General features: G+C 42.3%; 3 protein-coding genes across 6 annotated transcripts in view; 1 reads left to right on the plus strand and 2 right to left on the minus strand.

Annotated features, from left to right (window-relative positions):
- Positions 1–5: 5 nt before the first annotated feature.
- Positions 6–22,392, minus strand: trpc1 (transient receptor potential cation channel, subfamily C, member 1). 4 transcript variants are annotated; one of them, XM_041066229.1, is made up of 15 exons: positions 22,259–22,392; positions 15,209–15,259; positions 13,388–14,573; positions 12,460–12,614; positions 12,215–12,316; positions 11,912–12,114; positions 10,849–10,980; positions 10,437–10,632; positions 8,845–9,181; positions 6,646–6,785; positions 6,249–6,398; positions 2,076–2,260; positions 1,606–1,807; positions 1,037–1,231; positions 6–838 (listed from the first exon to the last, which is right to left on the minus strand). In XM_041066229.1, exons 3-15 carry the CDS (start codon positions 13,551–13,553, stop codon positions 611–613), a joined length of 2,391 nt encoding a protein of 796 aa, XP_040922163.1. In that variant the 5' UTR covers positions 13,554–14,573; positions 15,209–15,259; positions 22,259–22,392; the 3' UTR covers positions 6–610. The 4 variants fall into 4 exon arrangements, with proteins under 4 accessions (XP_040922163.1, XP_040922162.1, XP_040922165.1 ...); XM_041066228.1 differs by having other exon boundaries at positions 13,388–15,259; XM_041066231.1 differs by lacking the exon at positions 13,388–14,573 and having other exon boundaries at positions 7–838.
- On the plus strand, positions 16,997–19,727 carry chst2b (carbohydrate (N-acetylglucosamine-6-O) sulfotransferase 2b). The gene has a single exon (XM_041066233.1). The coding sequence runs from the start codon at positions 17,675–17,677 to the stop codon at positions 19,070–19,072; it is 1,398 nt and encodes a 465-aa protein (XP_040922167.1). The 5' UTR covers positions 16,997–17,674; the 3' UTR covers positions 19,073–19,727.
- Positions 19,683–22,575, minus strand: part of LOC121200751 (sodium/hydrogen exchanger 9-like) — a 60,455-nt gene continuing 57,562 nt past the window's right edge. Inside the window, exon 16 of the mRNA XM_041066232.1 lies at positions 19,683–22,573. Coding sequence (XP_040922166.1) covers positions 22,403–22,573 — 171 coding nt within the window. The 3' untranslated portion in view covers positions 19,683–22,402. The remainder of the gene's footprint in view (positions 22,574–22,575) is intronic.

Below are 22,575 nucleotides of genomic sequence, written 5' to 3' on the forward strand. Positions count from 1 at the left end.
TTTGTTTGCTGTCTTTGTGCATGAATGTTCGGCTGGAGGCCAAATAATGACAGATAATATTTGAATTGGTCAGCTGAGATCAGTCAACTATGCTCTGTTAAGCATGAGAACAGGATCAGGTGTGTGTAATGTGACTCTCACATGGACTGGACCGCTGGGCGGCTGGCTGAACATGAACTGACTGTTTGTTGGCTTTCAGACTTGAGTGGCCTAAGATCAGTTTTTCAAGGAGAAAAATCAGCAGAAGTAACTTCAAATCTGAAAAGCAGCATATGAATTCAGCAAAATGTATCAGCCATTAAAGCCCCAGCAGGTCAAATTGTTTTTCCATAAATCTTTATTTGTCTTTCTGTTGAAAACAATGGCTTTCTTTATTTACAAAAAGGGTTGAATAGCTGAGTAATACATAGGGCTGGGGGGGCGGGCTGAGTCTGGAGGCTTTGGTGGAGAATATATATTTATATTCTAGCTATATTCCAGGTTTAAAAGTTGCCTCTGTGACTCAAAGAGCAGAGTTTTTGCACATGCTCACGTCATACAGCATCCCAGATAAACGAGAAGCAGAGGTTTTTGTCGAGAGGGAAAAGGGAAAGAGATATTTAGTCTTTATTTAGCTCCTTGGATAGAACATGGCATATTTGGACGTCCGGAAGCCCAGCAGGTCTCTCATCTCGTTACGAAACTTGGAGAGGTCTTGGCGCAGGTCGTTTAGATTTTCTACCGTGGCTTGGTCTGTGCTTTGCATCTTTTGCCGTGTGGAGGTCAGGTAACGGTGAACCAGACAACACATGATCTTCTGGTAGTTCTCATCACGCTTCTGCTTCAGGTTCCTCCACTCCTGGATGAGAAAGACAAGCTCAAGGCATTCAGATTGATGAAAATGCACAAAAAGCACAGAGAGATGACCACTGGTTTAAGATTAGGGGAAAAGGACTAAACTGACCCTTTGCGGAAATAATCTAAATCAAATCACAAAGATGCACTGCAGGCCATTTTCTTCTATAAGATTCTGCTTTTACAAAACTATTTTGTTTACCTTCAGGCTGTTCTGTCTTTTCATTTTGCCCTTTGTGGTATGTGAACAGATCCACTTGCTCATGCTGGTCACCAAGTAGCACACAGTCTTTGGGGAGGGCAGGACATTGAGCGGTGGTGGCAGGGTACACTTGTCATCAAAGTAGCTAAGCCACAGTTTGGCCCGAGCAAACTTCCACTCCTTATCCTCGTGATTCTAGAGATCCAAGAGCCAACAAGGACATTGAGGAATGTCAGAATTAACTTTCACACACAGTTTACAGGGAGATCTCGTGAAGATATAAAACCACTATTTCTGTGGAAATCTTTGAGGGAATAGATTTCTTGCACAATTAATTGTTTTCCTTGACATAATCAAAATCAAACGGTGGTTCAAAGGAAACACAAAATGTGCAGCAGTGCTCCAAAAGGGAAAAAAAACAATTTAACATCTGCATAAAATTTCAGGGTGAATTACAGTAAAATTAAATCTTAACCGTAAATGAAAACAGTTGCAGTTTTCAGTTCTGAGCTTAAACTACTCATGACTTGCGCAGAAAAACCTCTGTTCCCACAGCTGTTTACACTTACAGCAATTTGCCTGAAGCTTTTATGGAGCATTGCCACCAGCAGCTTGGTCAGGACAATAACCACCACGATGTTGTAGGTGCCTATGATCATGGTGCCCACAAAAGAACGCAGGTCTTCTGTGTAACTGATGCGGGTGACAAAGAGCGCAACGTGTGCCAGGGAGAAAATGTACCAGAAGAGGGTATAGCAGGTCCCCATAAACCTGTGAAATGGAAGAAGCTGATAGTAGACGTCAGTGGGCATTTGGGCAACGTGTCTGCCAGATGCACTGCATCAATTAACCCCAAACAATCTATTCTAATGACATCTAATTTTATAGTTAAATCATGCATGAAACTGTAATTACAGTACTGTACTGTTTATACAGCTCCATACACTGTATATACCCTCTAACATCTCTCCACAAATTCTGAACATTGATTACTGTCGTCATCACTTATCTAAAATGACAGACTGAGGTTGGCACATACGTGTGGAATGCATCATTGCTCTGCTGCTGGCAGAAGATGCCCTCGCAGTCCTTGGGTGGAGTCTTGTCTGGGTCTCTCTTGTCCTTTCCATAAAGCTGGGTGAGTCCAATGGTGAAGGAGAATAACACCAGCAGGAAGAGGCCCAAAAACTTTCCAAAATCCTGCAGCATCTGACCCATGGAGATCTGGGAAGAGATTTATATTTGTCTGTTAAACATGTTCTCGATCGATCTGATCTATACAAGTAGACATGAATCCTTTTTTTTTTCATAGTCAGTTTTCTGCCCGCAATCATCAAGTGGGGTAACTGAGATCAGATCTGACACCAAACAGAACCCTTGTCTGATCTTTAGAGTTTGACTGAACAACTGAGAAGTTAATGTGGCAAAGATAGAACAGTATATTTACCTTTATATTTTTAGACTTCAAATCAAATTCACCTTTAAACCATGCATTTGGATGTCTGGGTAATGTGTTCTGCAAGGCTGACGTAACTACATTAGATGAACTAGATTTTCTTGTTACTCTCATTGAGTAGCTTTTGCGTAGTTGCAAACTTTTGAGAATTAACATTGGTATGACTCCAGAAATAAGCTTATAGACCTCTCTCCCAGCAGGCATTCTGGTGTTTAGCAGGCACAGCACCGTTAAACCTAATAGCATTAACAACGGGAAATATTCCATTTAACTGTCACAGTAAGCTGTGCTATATAACAGCAGGAAACACCTAAATGGAATACAGCCAGCGTTATTAATGTTATTAGTTACACCCCTGCTTTTTTATCTTGTTGGGTTCAAGTCAGGGCTCTGGCTGGGCCACTCAAGGACGTTCACCCCCTCCACAGAATGATGCTGCCAACACCATTCTTTCTTCATTGGGATGCTATTAGGCATCTGATGAGCAGAGCCTGGATTCCTCCAGACATGAAGGTTCAACCGGTTCTTGGTCACCTCTCTAACCAACGCGCTTCTTCCCTGATTGTTAAGCTTGGCCACTGTCAGCTGTGAGACCTTATGTAGAAAGGTTTCCAAATCATGTCCAGTTAAATGAAATGAACACATGGTGGACTCGTGGAAGATGAAGATTGGAGGCACCTGAGCTAAATTTCAAGTGTCATACCAAAGGTTATATTTCTACTGTGCGATGCGTTGGTGCTCTTTCCTTGTAAGCAAACTTTCTGACCACATGTGGTTATTTTCCCCCATGTTCTTGTTTAGCAGTGATTCTTGAGGAGGTGGAAAAAGAGCCATATTCAGACAGCTGCAGTGCTCTCACCCTACGTGAGAGAAGACAGACAAACATGGAGGAAGCCAGAGAGAGGGCTCGAAGACAGAGAAAGTTTTCTCAGACCACTGGAAAGCCACTATTTATAGACGTGAGTGGCTTATCTGTTTACTAGGACCTAGAGATACTCAAACAAGGTCAGAACATGCTCGCCCTTGCAAAACACAAACACACACGGTGTCCAGTGTGAGGGATGACCACTTTGCCTGCACCTCAAGGTGAATGGAGACCGGAGTGTTTGCACTGAAACCCAGGCAGCTTGTTTGGGGAGAAGGGCTAGTCTATTAGGGTGATTCATTCTCTTGTCATGTCTAAATCCCCCCAGTGTATTTCTGCCACTTCGTACACGTCTGATTTAGGAGCTGAGGGTGTTCCCTGCTTGCCCAGCCTGACAGGTAGCCTATCTTAGTTACTGTACAAACACAGCAGGAATGTAGCAGGTCAGTAGCTCTAAATCTTGACTGGAGGTGGGATCTAATGCATCCAAGGTATCGCAAACGCATCTACGGATGCAAAAACACACACTTTCTACTAAATAACCCAAAAGAGCATTTACTACACATTATTGTGCAAGCAATGTATATTGTTTTGGCTGCTCATACATAAGAAATTAGGTACATAAAAGAATGTCAAGGAGCACTGTACATCCATTAGCATGCAAATTAACATATCTTTCAGAATACCTGATTTAGTCACAGTAACAGTGTGAACATGTTACTCAGAAGCTGGTTAGAACTTGTGTGTAGTTCTGAACTGGGGTAAAACTTCTGTCTATTTACTTGCTTCCTGCTGTGCCATCGGTTTTGGCAGATTAATACTGTCAGTGAGGTTAAGTCTGGGCCATGGGTGAGATCACTGCATGCACTCTGGTGATAGAAGATACACACAGACACATAATCACCCTTTCAGTCACTCTTTCCAACCTCAGTAGGGGGCACTACCCAGCAGAAATGTGAGCTGGCCTCTTCGGAAAGGATGGAATCAGAGAAACTTGCATTACTACAGCCCACATAGTACTGACTCACTGTCTGCGAGTGTGTATTTGTGCATGTGTGTGCATTAGTATGGAGGTGTGTCTGCCATGTGAGCGTCGGTGCGGCCATGGACACACAGCCACATTTATTTCCAAAGCTAATCATTTTTCCATCCTGCCAAGCCAGACAGTGATGTCACAGAGTGAGTGAGTGAACGAGGGGGGAGAGAAGAAAAAAAAGAAAGAGAGGGAAGCAGAAAGATGGTTGAGATTGTAGCTAAAAAAGCTCTCATTAACAATCTACAGGGCACCCTTAGTGTTTTATAAGTCAACCGCAAACACCTCCTGGACTTAATGACAGGAAGGTATCCCCACAATTAGACCAAACTTACTGCATACCTGAAGACTGCTTTATGTAATAAAGTCACACACGGGGGAAAAATGAAATCCTAAAAACTGCCAAGAAAAGTCAGACATTGGCTGACTTTACAGACTCCCTCTGCCAGCTGGCTGGAAGATGCACAATATCTCGATGTGTTGAAAAGGGGACACCTGTGGCACTGAAATCGTTAAGAAGCCTGAGTAGAAAATATGCAAACCAGATTTTTGGGCTTTTCTGGGAAGCTGGAAAAACAGTGACATAACAAGGGCTATAAACACACTCTGCCATGCGCATCACTTTTTTTGACCAAGTTGTAAAATACAATAAGTTTATCCATTTTTGACTGCCCACCTGAAAATGCTCACTATAGAGAAATGAGATACAGATATTCACCAAATAGGTGGTAAATATTGTTCTTCCATCAGAAAAAAGAACAGAACAAACAAAACCTGATAAGAACTGTTAAAGAAATGGCACAGGCTTGTAATTATGTAAGGAAGCAATAAACAAGCTGGCAAGGGATAAATGTTGGTTTGTCAATGACAAAGATATGAGCGTGAAAAAAGATGTGAAAAACATGATACCACACGCATGTTTACATACATGTAAACAAGTGTCAAAACTCTTCTGAACAAAAAAGCCGAGTTATCAGCCCAATTCATTTTTTAAAATGAGTCAGCTTAGCATTAATATGAATTGAAAGGCTGTTCAGAAAAAGTTCAGAAACTGAATTTAAAGGTTTTCAGCTGCCACTGACCATACAGTGTGTCTGTGTGTTCCCTTTTTCATCCTTTGTTCCCGTGCAGCCAACTGTGCTGTTAAATTAGTGATGGATCAGACTTGCTCTATGTGCCAGATTGTGATAAAAATCAATGGCGGATCCAATGAAAACGTGCTGCGGGCGAACAGTCAGCTCCTCCAGATTTTAATAAGCTGAAATTAATTTGATCAATTTTATTTCATTTATTTATTTTTTTATGAAGCCTCTCATTCATGTTGATGATAGAAATGGTGATGCATATGAGTGACTAAGCTGCAGAGCTTTATGATGTTGTGTTCCGTTTCTTATGAGCATATTATTACAGCAGAAAATATTCATCTACTGCCTCAGTTCACTGTGCTTATACTTAATACTTAATACTTATGATGATGGTTGTGATACTGCTGAGCACAGCTGGTGTGATGTTTAGTGTGGGTGTGTCCTTGAGTGTTCACACTTTACTGTCAGAGGAAGAGAGTGGGTGGTGTATGTATGTGTGTGTGTGTGTGTTTGTGGTGGAGCTAGAGAGAATGATAGAAAAGGAAGCAGTTTTATAATCATTACATAAGAATTCTGTCATTTTTTTCTCATCCAAAGTGCTTTACAGAAACATGATCTAAAACCCTTCAGGGATCACAAACTTTTTTTTACTGCATGTCTGGTTTTGCTAAGAATCAAACCTCTGAAACTCTGAATATGTCAATGTTGTGCTTTTACCGAAAACATACAAAAACCCAGAACTACTGGAGCGTGTGTCGCCACCGCTTTCCTACCTGCAGTGGCCCCAGTATGGAGCTGGTGGTGTACATAAAGAAGAGTCGCAGGTAACTGAGAACATTGGCAAAGGCAAACAGGCCCTCAGCCACCAGGATGGGATGGAAGGCGTCCCAGTTCTTCCTCTCTGTGTCGTCCATATCCTTGAACTGCAGAACAAGCAAACATGTTCGGAAAACCTGACAGCGGTTGAACAGCCAAACACTCATCCTTCCTTCCTGAACCTACAGCTAGACTGTGTTTAAGCTGCAGTGAAGTAGTTTAATCAAAACTATCGTAAAATGTATATATAATAAAATTAACTTTATGAATCCACTTTCTTGCAATTCTACAACTTTTCAAGCCAGCAAAGAAATTATCTATGTCCTAAATCTGAAGTGTGTGACGTGTGGGTACCTTGCTGTGAGCGACAATCTTGAGTGCAAAGGTGGCCAAGTAAAGGGAATTCATCACAAAGCTCAACTGGTTCCTGGACTCTTCCAGAAAGTCCTCCAGCCCTTCGTACCACAGACGCTTCACGTCTGACCACACCATCCCTAAGGGAGAGCAGGAATCCACCATCACCACACATACACATTTGCACACACCACTAGAAAAAAAAAAAAGGTATCTTGATGTCAACATTTTAAAACTGCCTCCAGATTCAGCTGTAAGTCATCTGACAGAAGGACCCCAGAGGAAGCAGGAATGTATGAGACACAGCAATCAGAGATTAATGTACTGAAAATGTGTCATTTGTGGGATTTAGGGAGGCGTGTAGGATTTAATAAAGATGGATGCCTGTGTCTTTTTGTGTCCAAGTGGAATTTCATCAATCCTAAATGTACAGTGGGGATAATAAAATTAAGACTGAATGCTTGACTCCAGTTGCAAGTCACGAAGTGGTGACAAATTCTCTCTTTGCTTTGATTGAAATGTTATTACCACAGATTGAACCTGACTGATCTGCAGAGGACTGACAGGCTTTGGCACAGAAATCCCTTCAGGTATTGTTTCACACATGAACTGTTTCCATCTCTGAACACTTTCCATTCACTCTGCCTGCTTAGTAGGATCTTACAACGGAAAGACTGAATTTGAGTTCTAATGCAAGTGCTCACACTCACAGACGGCGAGAGATGCATTGAGATACATTACGACACATACACACATGCATGTAGCAGCACACAGACACTCACAGTCTCTCACAGCATCTGATTTCCACATTAATGTGAGGCATCTGGCTCAGGGGAATGGTGGGATGGAGGGAAAAGGAGAAAGATGAGAGGAGGGGGGTAGTGTGGGAGAAAGATAGAGCAATGTAAAGCAGAGTGAATGAAAAGCTGCTGTTTGACTTGCGAGTGCTGTCTGCAGACATCCAGCACATGCAGGGACTATAATAGCTCCTGTTCACACCCGGATAACATTTGCACAAAGTTGTCTGAGCCGGATAATCATTAGCAATCTCATTCTTGTTATTTAACTCATCTTGGATTTTGTGTTGATGCTGCAGGGAGCGTAGAACGTAAAATCTGCTCCACTGCATCACATCTTGCAGTGAAGCTGTTTTGCAATAAGTCGACCTTGAGGAAAAAAAAAAAAAGCTGAACTTGTTAAAATTGATCTTTGATGTTGCTCTTTTGCAGTACTTAAGAATCTTTCCCCCCTCTCGTGGGTTATCTCAGCCCATGGAAAAACCCATTACACTTCTGTCTAATGACTCAACGACTGATCTTACTCCTGCAATATACAGAATAAATTACACTTACACCGCAACCATTTTCAAAATGGTGAATAATAGAAGTCAATTGCTTCTACCTCCTTTTACAACCTGTCAGGTGCAGTTATTGGGATGATTTATCAAACCGACAATGGAAGTGATGAAACCTGGACCAATGTGCTGTGGTTGCCATGCTTTGTGTCTGGTGGAGAGGGGCAGGATGCTGCAACCATGAGACAAATATCCCTGCTGAGAAGGCAGGGCCATTAAAGCGGTTGAATGATCATGTTAATGGCTTCTTGGCAGAGGAGGGAGGCAGCGCGGCCTTTCCCCAGAGAAAGCCCGAGTCAATTTCTGACTGTTACTATCCAGCCTTATCTGAAAAGATAGCTTGTGCCCATGTTTGTCTTTGTGCAAATATATGTTTGCATGTATGCGTGTTTGTGTGCGCTGAGTCTGGTGATACCAGCACTCAGATGGGCCACAGGGGAAAGAAGAAGCCAGAGTTCCTTTCTATAGAGCTCAATTAGAAGCAGAACTAACAGATTTAATTCAGTAAGGCCAGGCTCTCTGTCGTTCACTATAGAAACAGCTGTTTGTCATGTTCGGCCTGATAGGATTATGGATACAGGAAACTGGACTTTAGCCAGACTATGACAGGAATCCTTCATTTTCACCCAATTCTGCAATTTAATTGCATTAAGTTCTGGTTTGTTTTTATTGAATTCTTATTCTATTTTCAGTTCTACTGTGTCTATTAGGAGACAAATAAATATTAAATAACAGAACTCTGACCTGAAACATACACCCTGTTAACTGCATACAGTACACGACACTCCTCTGCATGTAGCATACATACATACATGACTAAGTGGTTAAGTGGGTAAAAGGCTGACCTATGATCCAGAGTATGAGGAGGTAATCGATCATCTCCAGTGCAGGGCCCATGGTGTTTTTCTTGCCTTCATTGTAGACGAGAGAGTAGAGATTGAGCAGCAGCAGGAATGTAAAGTAGGAGGCGCTATGGATGATGAACTTGACGAAGGGTGTGTGGATGATCTGGCCGACACGGGAACGTGGCACCAGAAGGTAGCAGACAGAAAGCAGCGGCCAAAGCATCGCTACGCTCAGTACCGTGGCCATCTTTAGGCAGGTGTGTTTGCGCCGGTAGCTGGCCATCTCTCCAAACCAGACGGTGTTGAGGAACTGTTGACAGTTGGACTGAGCCACAAACTGTAGAAGGGGTAAAGAGACTGCGATATAAATTATAGCTTGAATTAACAAACCATGTTCAGTTTCAAATCAAATCCATTGAAAGGGACTTTTTTAGACAGATGTGTTTGAAGGAGCTTGAAGGATTAGTAAGGCATTTTGGAAAAGACACTTGATCACTTTCTTGCCAACAGTTGAAACGACTGATACCATTCTCGTCTCTGTAGCATAAACTGATGTGAAGCTACAACTTTATATCTAAGCTAATGTTTAATGGCTGCTGATGAGGTTTATTCTTACCACAGAGACATGAGAGTGGTATCAATTTTCTAATCTAAATCTCAGAAACAAAGCAAATAAACACATTCCCCTAAATGTCAAACTATTTAATAATCTCTCCATGTGCTATTTCCACCTGTTTACTGCATATTCTGGTTAAAGTTCTTTTAACTGTAGCCACAAGGCGATTGATTGAAACTCCGTTTTGCACATTTTTCAACTGGATTTTGAAAATTCGTATTTGTATGTCTAAGTGTGTATATTTCTAACTACTTCCTGTGAACATAGGAAGAATGGGTTGGGTCGATAGTACATAATCACAAAAATGGAGCTCCCTTTGCTGCCCAATACAAAAACACTGTGGATTCAAACTGAGAGAGGCTAGAAGTAATGGCTTTAAAGGTATATTATAGAATTATATATTAATCGCCAGCTAATAGCTATAAATGCACCAACGTTCTCTCTGCAATGAGAATCCAACCACACACATGCTATTGGCCAAGAAATTAATATGAATTCAGGAATAATTGATCCGCTCCTTGATGTGCAGCCTTTAGAAGAACTTTATGGGTACTATTTTCCCAGCAGGAAACAATGGTATGCTATTAGCTGTACTGTGATATATGAGTCAAACTGAGCCATCCCAGCTGTAAATTGCCCCACAGCTCCAAACTTCAAGCTTTAGTTTGTCTTTGACTGCCGTTGCCTGGAGGAAGTACTTTATCCTGCCAAACTCATATTTCCTCAAGACAAGCACTGGTGTACTGGAGCAGATGTTAGGTCCAATATGAAGTGCACTAAGTAAGAGAACATTAAAAAAAAACAGAAAATATAAAACAGATAGTTATATCATTGTCTCTCCACTAACCTGTGAATATTTATCAAATTATCAGGTAATATAGCCGACATCATTTTCTCAGCCCGCTTACATTGCAGATTGGCTCGCCATTGGCATTTAAAACATTCATGCGACTGTTGCAGACTCTGCCTGTCTAACCTCTTTCTGGTTGTACTTGATGGCGAGTTTCAGTCGGCTGAGGTTCATGCGCTCCTCCAGTAATCCCCTCTTGTCAACGTGATCCTCACTGGACGTGTGATTGAGTATAACCTCCAGCTCTCGAGAGTTTCGAGCCTGAGCCAGCAGGTCCTTGGCGAACATCTTACACTGCTTCGCCAGCTCCTCATAGTCATTCCTGCAGAAAAAGAAATTAGAGCCAATCAGACCATATAAAAAAAATTACGATTCTTATCTATTGCAGACCATAAAGGAAGCAGGTTTACAATATCACTTTGTGCGTGTAAGTACATATGTTTGTGAGCATGTATGCCGGAGTCTTTATGTGCAAAGAAATTAGTTAAGCTTGCTCCGACATGACTGATGGATGAGCAGCAGTTGATAGCAATAATACCTGAACTCCACCTCAACCAGACTTAGCTCCTTGAGGTCTGCACTCAGCTCAAAGGCCCTGAGTATGGGATCTTCTTCGGTCAACATGATCAGAGAGGGGCTGGCCAGGCACCGGTAGATGTCCAGGCGGAACCTGACCAATGAAGATCAGTGGAAATGAGGAGGTAGAGAAGTGATGGGGAAAAGAGAGGGGGGGGGTATGAAAAGTGATGTGAGACGGACAGAGGATGGAACAGATGGAGGTGCAGAGATAAGAAAAAGGAAAATGGAGAAACATTCGGCCGTCTAGCTGTTTCATTTGTACCTGCGTCGACCTCTATGTTGTTTGCCAGCCAAACTGCAGACTGATTCATTTAGAGTACTGTGTGGGAAGGTACACTGGCCTGCAGAGAGAATAAAAATGCCTAGCAGAGGAGATCAGCAAAATCTCATCTGCAAGTCTAAGATGGTGTCAGAAACCAAGAATCGCTGCTTCCCAGAGGAAACACTGCTGTTTTTGCTGCTTATCCATAAATAAGTGTTTGTAGCAATTTCATATTTCAGAGAAAAACCACCACTTATATGGAAAAATGGAGTAACTGGTTCTCTATGGTAAGATAAGTAGAGCTTGGCACTAACAGTCCTTAGTCCTTTATGGGACAAAAAGCACTACAGTGTAAGTATTCATGGTACAGTTAAAGCATTCCTGAAAAGCCAGTACAGATACTAACTCATTTCATTGCAGATGCCTAAGATGACATTTTAAAACTGATGCTATCATCAAAACAAGGTGCCGCAACGTTTCACAAGAATCTTTTCGGAACACTTCACTTGACAAGAAGAAATGATTCATAGCTGTTTTTAAGCTCCAACATACCAGAGCAAGGACCAAAACAACCTCCATGTAAAACAACGTGCAAATCATCTGCAAGACAAAAGTGATTTTGGCTGTTCCAAGTAAAAACAATCCAGTGCAACTCAGATTTGGGTTTACAACAATGGGAGCTTAATGAAACCATCTGTGCAAAGTCAGCACCGTTTATACCGTAACATTTCCTGAAATCTTAGACTGAGGTGGCCTGTACCTGGAGTGTCGTAAGCTGTCCTTCTTGTTTTTAGCGTTGCAGAGCGTGCACTCGCAGCCCACAGCATGGGGCCGAGGAAGCGAAATGTCCTGTTTCAGCAGCATAGTCAGGATCTCGTAGTTGTTTCTGTGGGCTGCCAGGATGACTGGAGCCACATCCATGGTGGTGGAATACTCTGGGTTCTGAATCCGCTGCATCAGTTTCTGAAAAAAGATGGAAGTATACAGACAGACATCTAAAATTCTGTGCAGAAGTTATAAGAAAATATGAATCATTATAAGCAGCAAATGAGAGGAGTCTAACAGCAATGGAGGGCTTGGAAGATCGCCTGGGCCTGTGGTTGAGGAGGATGTCCACAGCTCCCACCACTTCCGAGTCTATGGCCACCAGCAAGGCATCTGTTGCCTACAGAAACAAATGCATCATTTTACTATTTAGCTATCAGATGACAGATTTCATGCCAAAACACAGCAACAGTGAACTTAGATCATAATCATACTGAGAAACTGATGTGCATACATTATTTGTTCGCTGAGTGTGTTTACTACCTGGCAGCCATGCTCCAGAAGAAGTTGCAGGATGTCTAGATTCTCATTCTCAATGGTGATGGTCACGGCGTCTCGGCCCAGCACGTCCACGCAGTTGATGTTGAGCTCGCCGTGTCGGTTCTCCTCAAGGAGCTTCTTCACCATGTAGTAATCACCTGAAGAGCACGCCGGAGAAAAAGCAGCGCATCATGAATGTAATCCACCTTTCGACATTCTTGCAAAGTCAGGTCTATAAAAGCAGTGACGTATTATCTGTGGATGGCGCCAAACAGACTCACACAACTTCAGCCATGAGGCAAACACTCTCGCAGAGCAGGCTCAGCTCCAGCAGTCCTCTAAACCTCAGTTGGGTATTACAATAACATCTCCCTCAAAGGACAATTTCTGTTGCCGAGCCATGTTTAGAGAGACTTTATATGGTCACACTGGCAGCTGCTGGCCTGCACACCTACAACAACGTCTGCCTGTACAATGTTCTTAACTTATCAATGAAACATTCTCCTCCCCTCTGACTGGTTGACAATGCCCATGCCTCATTTCCATTTTACGCTTGTATTTTGTGTAGTTTTCACTTCCGTGAACTTTCCTTGTTAGGAGCTGTGAAAAGTCAGGAGACCAGGGGGGGAAAAACTTTCAGAGGAGCAGAAATTCAGCTAAATATATCTTAACCCCCATGGGCAAATTTCCACAGTAGCCAACATGTAGACAGCTGTGAGAGGTATTCAAAGGGAAAATGAGGTATGACAGTTTTTGCTGCAATGACCCTGCTGGGACTCTATGAAGCTGTTAGTCAGCTGTTGTGTTTTATTTGCATTAGGCCTGCTGATATCAGATGTACTAGGGATATATGAATTTTCTATGACCTTACACACACCACAGTAATGAATATGGGATTTTGTTTACAAAAATAAAGAGGTAAATAACAAACCTTTCTCGCATGCCAACAAGAAAAGCTTCTCATCCAGCGTCGTTTCCTCCTTCACCTCTCTGACGTCTTTCAAGGCCAGAAATTTATCCGGAGAAGAAGCGTCCGTGCCCTGGTACAGAGCTGCCATTACGACGGAGAGCGAGTACGGCCAAACACTGATGTGCATCCCACTAGAAACCGGCGACCATTACACAAGAAAGCCCGTCAAATGGGGTGACATCGGAGGGATCCTTTCGTTGTCTGTCGCAGCGCAGCGGAGGCTTAAAGCATCGACATGAGACTAAACCACTGTCATCAAGTGTTTTTTTTTTTTTTTTTATCGCCGTCGCATCTCCGCTGCGTCCGTTTGCGCGCTCCTGCTCCCAACGAAATCGCCTCCTTCAACCTTTAGTCGCACTAAACGGCTTCAGAACTTCGATTCAGTAGAAATACGTGGAGACTGCAGCCTGACAGAACGACACGGTCATTTCCCACGGCGTGTTTACGCGCACCATCTTCTCGCATCGCAGGGTCCTGGGGATCTTTTTGGTCCTGATGCTGCCGACGGGGCTCTCACTGCGCATGTTTCCTCCTCCACCTGCTCGTTCTTTTCGCAGGCGCAAAGCCTCGGTGCTTCATGATTATGTAACAGGGCTGTTCAGTGCAGCTTTGCACTGACAGTCTCAGTGTGTGTTTATATTCAGATATCCAGTGTCTGATCAAGCAATCCTCGTACTGCAGACGTCTATGTTTCACTATACTTGCAAGTTAAACAGAAATGATGCAGATTAGAGTTTGGTTATGTGCTGAAAGATTCTCTCTATATTTTAAAGCATACACCCTGAATCATTAGCCATATATAAAAACATATAATATGACTCAAGGCAGTCTGCATAATCGCGCCAATGTGACAAAGGAAAGAAAAGAGAAATGGCCTCTGGTCTGTGCAGGATTGTGTGTCCATATAACTGGACAGGCTATTGAGAACATGCCTGTGTAACTGATGTGTTTGGACATGCATGGGGGAGGGAGAGCGATAGAGAGAGAGGGAGAGAGAGATATCTGCGTCTGTATATAGTCAGTGGCAGGCTGTGAGGAAACACATATGGCAGATACACACAGCTGTCCTCCTGGCTATGATATTCAAATCAGTGCATATCAGTTCTCCACAGTCAGTCTGTAACACTTCTCACAGGCCAGCAAACATCTGCGTAAGTTATGACAGAAATAGAGAAATGATAATAAAGCATCCTGCAACTGTACAGCTGTCAAGGGGGCGTTATAAAATGTAAATAAAACTGTCTAACATGGACAAAAATAAAATGTTAATACAACACATGGAATCAAGTCATACTGTGTACAAAGTGCTTGAAGGCAATGAAGCACTATGAACTAAATTAAGAAGGAGAATTGTAAGATATCAGGTGTTTGTAACAGGCATATTTTTCTTGTCATGGCTGGAAAAGCACAGGCTATACTAACATCATCAACAATGGCTTTATTCTATTCAAAATGTCCTAGTAAGTTATGAGAGTGACAGTGAGACAGCTTGCACAACACCAGGACCCTGACACTGAGTCCATCTTTTATTATATTATTTACTCCTGTGCTTTCCCTACTGTGACTTATCAAAATGTTTTCAGTGGAATAAAACAGCTGCTCAAGGAGCGGGCAATTCAAATTCTCTTACGAAGCTGGTAATTTAGTCTTAAAATAGGATTTAATTTTTCAAACAATGTAACTAAAATCAAATTTTGGCTGTTGCCACCAATTTTCTAATGTAATAAAAACAATAACAATATATCAATATTCTGTGCTATATTACTAAAATTGATTACTCACTCTTCTCACTGGTAATGAGGAGTCCTCTTGCAGTTCATTGCTTTTTCACTCCTGAAAAAAAAAACCATACAAAATATCAGAAGTTTAGTTCAAGAATTCAGGGAAAAGCTCAAAATACTGCATGTGGAGACATATTTGGCTCCTTTAAATTAACATTCAGGAGCTGTTAAATTTTATGAGCATTTTAAAATAAGCTTCTCCCCATCCACTCGCTTCATTTTCTAAGCAATTATACTTAGAAGCAGAGAAAAGGGCCATGTAGCTGCACTTTATTATCCAACAATACAGCATCCCCTCAGTTAATCAGGCTGAGCCAAATGATGAGGAAGCAAAAAGAATACTATGTATTTACTACACAGTTGCAGGTTGTCAGATTTTCAGTAAATTATCCCAAACTGAAGGAGACAACTTAACCAAGGAAGACGACTCATTTTATTTGTTTATGTCAATAATTTTTGGGGCAAAGGAGAGAGAAAAGACAGTTTCTTTATCCTGATTGGAAACACCAGCTCCAGCAGAGGGCAGTGTGCACAAAGGATTTGTACTGTAAACATCCGCATTGGGTGAGTACCACAAAATGAGCATCCTTGGGATGGAAAGATCAGCAACCACTACACCGTTTACAGAGCACGAAGAGTAATCATTCACTCTATAGTCCAGTAATCCAACATATATAACACAAGCACTTACACAACACACACAGCTTTACTTGATCTGTAATAGATGTGCTCTTAGAAAAACAACAAGGCTTTACTGTTCTGCATTAGGGAAGAATATTAACAGCCTTGTTACAAGTAAATATTAAAAGAATAATTTAGTGGTACAAGATGAATAACATGAAGTGCAATAAGGCCACAATAAAATCTCAAGACATTAGCATAAAATCACTAAATCCCAACCTGGATATTACAGGCCGAGAGATTTCTCATCAGGGGTCAAAGGGCCGAGCCCCTTTTCAGTCAATCTTTTGTGTGGCTCAGTTGCTGGCAAGCCTCTTAGGATAGATGATTTTCAATCTGCAGAGCATGTGCTTTCCTCTGTTCAAACACATGGCCTTACAGCTTCCCAGGACTTGTCAGTTCCTGGGGAACAGCTGTCAAATGTCAGATTTCAGCTGATTCCACTTGAGAGGGGCGTCAGTCACTGCTGCTGAGCGTTTCCAATACATCAAATAAAAAATAAATCACTGTGTTATTCCTACTGGCCTCAATGAATACATTATTTTCAATTATTTATTTTAATCCCTTATCATAAAAAATGCCCCTGTGGTACTTTAACAGGAACATGTTTTTTGCTCAAATGTATATATGGTATAGTTTTTATTTAATAATAAGATTTTTCCTTCAGGGTAGGGTGCTGGTTTTTTTTTTTTTTTCTTATAGATCTGGGCTTCCCTCTTGAGGCGGTAGTGGGAAGAAAAACAAACACATTTAATTTGAAATATTGATTCTTCGCTGCAGTCATACATTATGAAGAGAACATATAGGAACGTAAAGACTGGACTTTTAATAGAATAACAACTTAAAAACATTTTTAAAAAAATAGAGGAACATTAAAGACAAAGGGGATGGGTGAGATTCAGTCCTTCAAAAAAATAACCATCAAAATCCTGTAAAGCATCTGCATCTGGTGTCGTTTGAAGCTGTATGTCTAAGACTGAAGGGTGGAGCACGGTTCCAAGGCTGCAGATCGTGAGGTAGACCTCTCTAAAACATAACAACAGCAGCATTTCCCATGGTCTACCATTGCTGCGATCTGTGGGAGCCACAGTCGAGACTGCACCGAGACGGACGTCCACCAGGTCCAATGGGGTACGTCGCTGACGCACGACGCAGCAACTCGGGCCAATGGAGTCCGTGTGTAGGCGGGCCTTTTCTCCCTCTATTCTGATTGAATCGGTCCAGTTTCTATTACTTAGTCGAGCGGAGGAGCAGGAAGAACGGGGAAATCTTATAACCAAACGGTATAACTGTGGGATCTGGCCGCTCGCTGCTCCGTTATGGCAGATGCGGAATGATCTGAGCGGCAGCCCGACGCGCCAAATCGTGACGGTCTCATTGTCTGCAATGCCTGAATCTTACCAGGCTGCATTTTCAAGGATGCATCAGAGGATAACTGCGCAGGGATGCCTCCGCTGAGCATGGGCAAACAGGGCGTCTGTAACAATGATGAAAGCTTCTTCTTTTTTGTTTTGAACACGGGCCACCCACAGAATCACTGCAACGCTGTGGACAACTTAAACGCTCCTCTCATTCATCGTTCCTATGAAGAACATTGCGCAGTGCAGTGAAAACGGGATATCGTGTTGTGGATTTCGAATTGGTGGTGAATATATTGCCTAATCAGCTGGCATTCAAATCGGTATCAGTTCCCAGTATATGGTGTATACATCCTACAGAGCGTGCTGGTACACTGTCAATGTAAGGAACTTTGTCCAGTGGTGAGAGCCACTCTCCGAGGGTACAGATGAGAGGCAAACAATATCATCAACCACTGAAGTTGACAGCGCCTTGGGAGAAGGATGCTGGCTTTGGGAGGAAGCTTAAAACCTACAGGAATCATACCAAGATAATAGCACAGCCAGGGATCGTGATGAAAGTCCTCCGCAGGAAGAGGATTGTGTTATTTATGGCCTATTTCTTACTGCTGGTCCTGACTATGCTTAACTTGGCTAATTATAAATGGACTAAAGAGCCACAGCAGTGTAATCATCAGATGAGGAGCACCACTTATCAGAGCAGATCTGACATTCGCTTCCTATACAGGCCCTCTCTCGCTAAAAAGAGACAGCTTATCTATGTCCTGACCACCTGGAGGTCGGGCTCGTCCTTTTTTGGGGAGCTTTTTAACCAAAATCCGGAAGTGTTCTTCTTGTATGAGCCAATGTGGCACATCTGGCAGAAACTGTACCCTGGTGATGCCGTGTCTTTACAAGGGGCAGCCAGGGACATGCTTAGCTCCTTATACCGCTGTGATCTCTCTGTTTTCCAGCTTTACAACAGCCCCGGGGGCAAGAATTTTACCTCTCTAGGACTATTTGGGGCCACCCTCAATAAAGTCGTGTGCTCATATCCCCTCTGCTCAGCCTACAGGAAAGAGGTGGTGGGGATGGTAGATGACAAGGTGTGTAAAAAGTGCCCCCCTCAGAGCCTTAGACTGTTGGAGGAGGAGTGCCTCAAATATAACACCATAGTCATTAAAGGGGTACGCATTTTGGACGTAAACGTGTTGGCCCCGCTCATGGAGGATCCATCCTTGGATTTGAAGGTGATACACCTAGTAAGAGACCCGCGGGCAGTGGCCAACTCCAGGATCAAATCCAGACACGGTCTGATAAGGGAGAATTTACAGGTGGTCCGCAGCAGGGACCCTAAACTTCGCCGGATACCTTTTGTGGATCCTGGTCACAAAGCCAACAAGAAGGATGGCTCAGACTACCACTCCATAGGAGCCATGGAGGTGATCTGTGACCGCACCTCCAGGACTTTGAGGACTGCCTTAAACCCACCCAGCTGGCTGAAGGGGAAGTACATGGCTGTGCGGTACGAGGACCTGGTGGAGAACCCGGTTAAGACCTTGCGGAACATCTACCGCTTTGCCAACCTGACCACCAACCATGACATTGAGTCGTTTGCGCTGAACATGACCAGTGGCTCCAGCTCCTCCTCTAAGCCATTCATAGTCTCATCCAGGAATGCCACACAAGCTGCTAGTGCATGGAGAACAGTGCTCAGCATTCAACAGATCAAACAAGTAGAGGACTACTGTCACCATGCCATGTCTGTTCTAGGGTATGAAAGAGTCCGAACAGCCGGGGAGGCTAAGGACTTGAGCAAATCACTGCTGACACACTCCAAACTGTGAAAACATCCGCACCACCAAAGACCTTCTAATTTAATGTTCATTTTGCATCGAGTGCCGTTTCCTCTTATTGTGGAATTAAAGCTTTACTTTGAATCAGTGTTTGAGGAGATCCGCTGGCCACATTTGGAATGTATCATGTTTCTCTCAGTTGAATTGCAGTGGTATTTGAAGGGACCACTTCTTTTATACTGGAATACTTGGATGTGTTTGACAATGCAAGGCCTACGAACAATGACTTGAATAGTGAAGCTGCAACTATGGAAAAAAAAAAAACAAAACAAAAACGAACAACTGTATAATTCATGTATCTTGTTATGATGACACTACAAAGTGGATGTTTTGGGGTTATTTTTGAATGTTCAAAATCTTACAAAAAATATGTTTTTCCAGTCTCCATTCTGTCTGTACAAGTGAAAATAGTGGATGAAAGAAAAACAAAAAAACAAAAAACAAAGAACAACTGGTAAAAAAAAAAGATGCTAATGTTTATTTGTAAGATCTGGTTGAAGTCAGAGACAATCAATAAATTGGTTTGTTGATGTGCCATAGGTAGAGGTGTGATGAATAGGCTACATCAGAACAGCATTAATTGTTATCGATTTCTAGATTTAAAAAAAAAAAAAAAAGGGGGATGTTCTGATTTTTGTCACCAAATCCTTGTAGGATAATATCATGCACTGTGGACAATGCTACGGCTCTGGAGCTGGAAGGTCTCTCTCAGTGTCAGTGTACGCTGTCTGTTCTACCATTTCAAATGTTTACAATTGCTTGCTCTTATAAAAACACATGATCTGGGAATATTGCATTGAGTAAAGTTCACAGTTAACAAGACAGTTTATGCATCTGTGTTGAACAACCCGCACCCCTGTACATTTTTAAAATCATTAACAAAAACATAACAACACGACCAGTTGTTCTCAAAACCTGGTGCACGAGCTGAGGTTTCCTAAAGCTTAAAAGAAAATTGAACACGGCGAGCCACTGGAGTTAAGCAATATTGCAATAACAGAAAGCTTTATGCTACTAATATCTATTTTAATTACACATAGGCTTTTTAATAATTTTGTTCTTCATATTTATGACCTATTTCAAAGTTTACTGTACCCTAGTTCAGAGCAGTATGCACCACTGTCCCTTCCCTGACCATTTGAGAACCATTGTGCTGGAATTACTTCATAAATTTGCTATTTGCTATATAACTTAAAGGCACCCTGTGGAGTTTTCTCGTAAACAGAGTTTCTGTTTACCTTCAGTGTTACTCACCAAAACACACTGTGTGTATCCTTGAGGTCTAACAAATGTGCTGAATGCATTTCCTCCCTCATAAAACAAGTGCAAAGCCAATTTTTCTAAGACGTTTGAAACTTACATTCTTTACATCCATGACCATGGCCCTAACAGTCTTCTTCTTCCCTGCTTTTAGTGGCACATTGATGTGTTTCTTAGCTCTTTATCACTGTAAACTGTACACTGATAGAGTACATACTGTAAAACCCTTGGTAGAAATTTACATCCCATCATCTGAATGCATGTGCATCCTCATGCATGAGAAAAAAATGTGGTTAACCGACAAATTCCACAGGGTGCCTTTAGGTTTAGTTTTTTTGATAACACAACCTTAAAGTAAAACCCAGAGAAATGGCTCAAAAAGGGAAATACACAGATACTAAATGACCTAAATACAAAGTTAAAAGATACAAGTTAATATTATTTGATTTGTGATGCTCAAAAAAAAAATAGTGCTCAAAAGGCACCAAGTCTTTGCTCAAAGGTTACACAGAAAATTTATACGGTATCGCTGTGAGCAGTTTCTGCCTCCCTGAGCAGAGATAGATGAGGGCGTACGTCAGTGAGTAGTTCTTAAAGACAACATTGAAAATAAGGGTTGTGGTATATTAGAAATAATGGTCATATGTGAAAATCCTCAGTTCTCAACTGTCAAATTTAAATGTTTTGTCGCCTTACAGTGTGGTCAGATCATTTATTGCACATTAGCTCTAAATCTCAGCACATCACACCAAGTCTAGTAAAATTACATCCTGAGTTAGAGATTAAAAAAATGTTTTTGAGTGAACTGTCCCTTTAAGGATAGGGTTAAAAGTTGAGCATCTCTGTCTGAGGATGGCTGTTCCTATGATTTAGTCTTTTCTTGCTCAGAACAAAACTGTTTTCAAACTTTGGCACAAGCAAAAGACACTATATTGTATTTTTTTTTAGCAGCAATTGAAAGCACAAACAGATGCATTCCATAGATGCACCCATGCATTCACAACATAAAGTGGAAAGCCCTCAATTGAAGGACAATGGCTTTATTAATATGAGGGAAACAGTCTGCATACTCACAAAGCCTAACCTTCACAGACTGGATTTGTGAAGTACACAACATCCTGCTTCACTCAAGGGGAAAAGGGCCCTGAGATTTATAATGATGCTCTCAGAAAGTAGCAAAGTGCAATCTATAATTAAAGTCAGAAGAAACTTCACATGCTAATAGTCTCTTTCCCAAATGCTGTTAATATACTTAAGCATTTGGAAGTATTCTAGTGCAGTGCAGAATGATAAGCAAGACGTGGAGGGAGACGGGAGGGGGGGGGTGGGGGGGGGGGGGGGGGGGGGGGGGTAATAAATTCAGAGGAATACATTTGAATCAGTTAAAAGGATTGTAGCAGAAAACAGTGCAATAAAAGTTTAATAAGGAGTTGGGGTAGAGCGAAGCAAAGTTGGCACGGAAATACCATTTCAGCTGATTAAGGGAAATACAGTAGCCTCCAATAATAGTGGATGTTCATGAGCAATTTCCCCTAAAGCTTGAAACCAAGACATTATGTAACCAAGTTGCATGAAGCTGCTCTGCTCAGAATTAATGTGTGACTTAACATGTTGCATTTTTACCAGAACTACTGCATTATAACTTAGCTTGTTGTGTGAAAAGCACACTGTGCACGCACAGGTCAAATTTCTTTTTCCTGTTGGTTGTGTTTAGACATTTGGCCCAGGCTTTACTTTGCTATTTCAGCTATTAATTTCACTGAAACTGGAGCAAAACAAGCCAAGAAAATCATCAGCAGAGTAACAGAAAGGGCAATGGCCTTTGTAATTGTTTTTACTCCCTGTGTGTGTGTGTGTGTGTGTGTGTGTGTGTGTGTGTGCCTTTGCATGCATGTCAGCACAAGGAGGGTGCATGACCTTTTGGGAGCCAATGAAACTGTGATTCCCGGTCGGCTCCTCTCAGATGCCCTGCCCAGTGACCCCATTCACTGTGGGAAGTACGGCCTTAGCCTCAGGGAAGCGGGGGCTCATAAACTCGGGTAAGAGGTGACTCCTGGAGCTTCAGGCCTCCCTGGTGAGAGCTGGAGCAGTGCCAAGGCCCAGGTCCCCCTCCACTAGGTCCTCCTGGTGCTCGGATCCAGAGTCGCCTCCTGTTGATACAAGCTGGTTCTCTGTTTTCTCCACATCAAAGATGGGGCTGTCTGGTCCAGTCGCACACAGCTGCTCTTCATCCT

The sequence above is a fragment of the Toxotes jaculatrix genome, chromosome 20 (assembly GCF_017976425.1).
Source record: "Toxotes jaculatrix isolate fToxJac2 chromosome 20, fToxJac2.pri, whole genome shotgun sequence".
Classification (NCBI taxonomy): Eukaryota; Metazoa; Chordata; class Actinopteri; family Toxotidae; genus Toxotes; species Toxotes jaculatrix.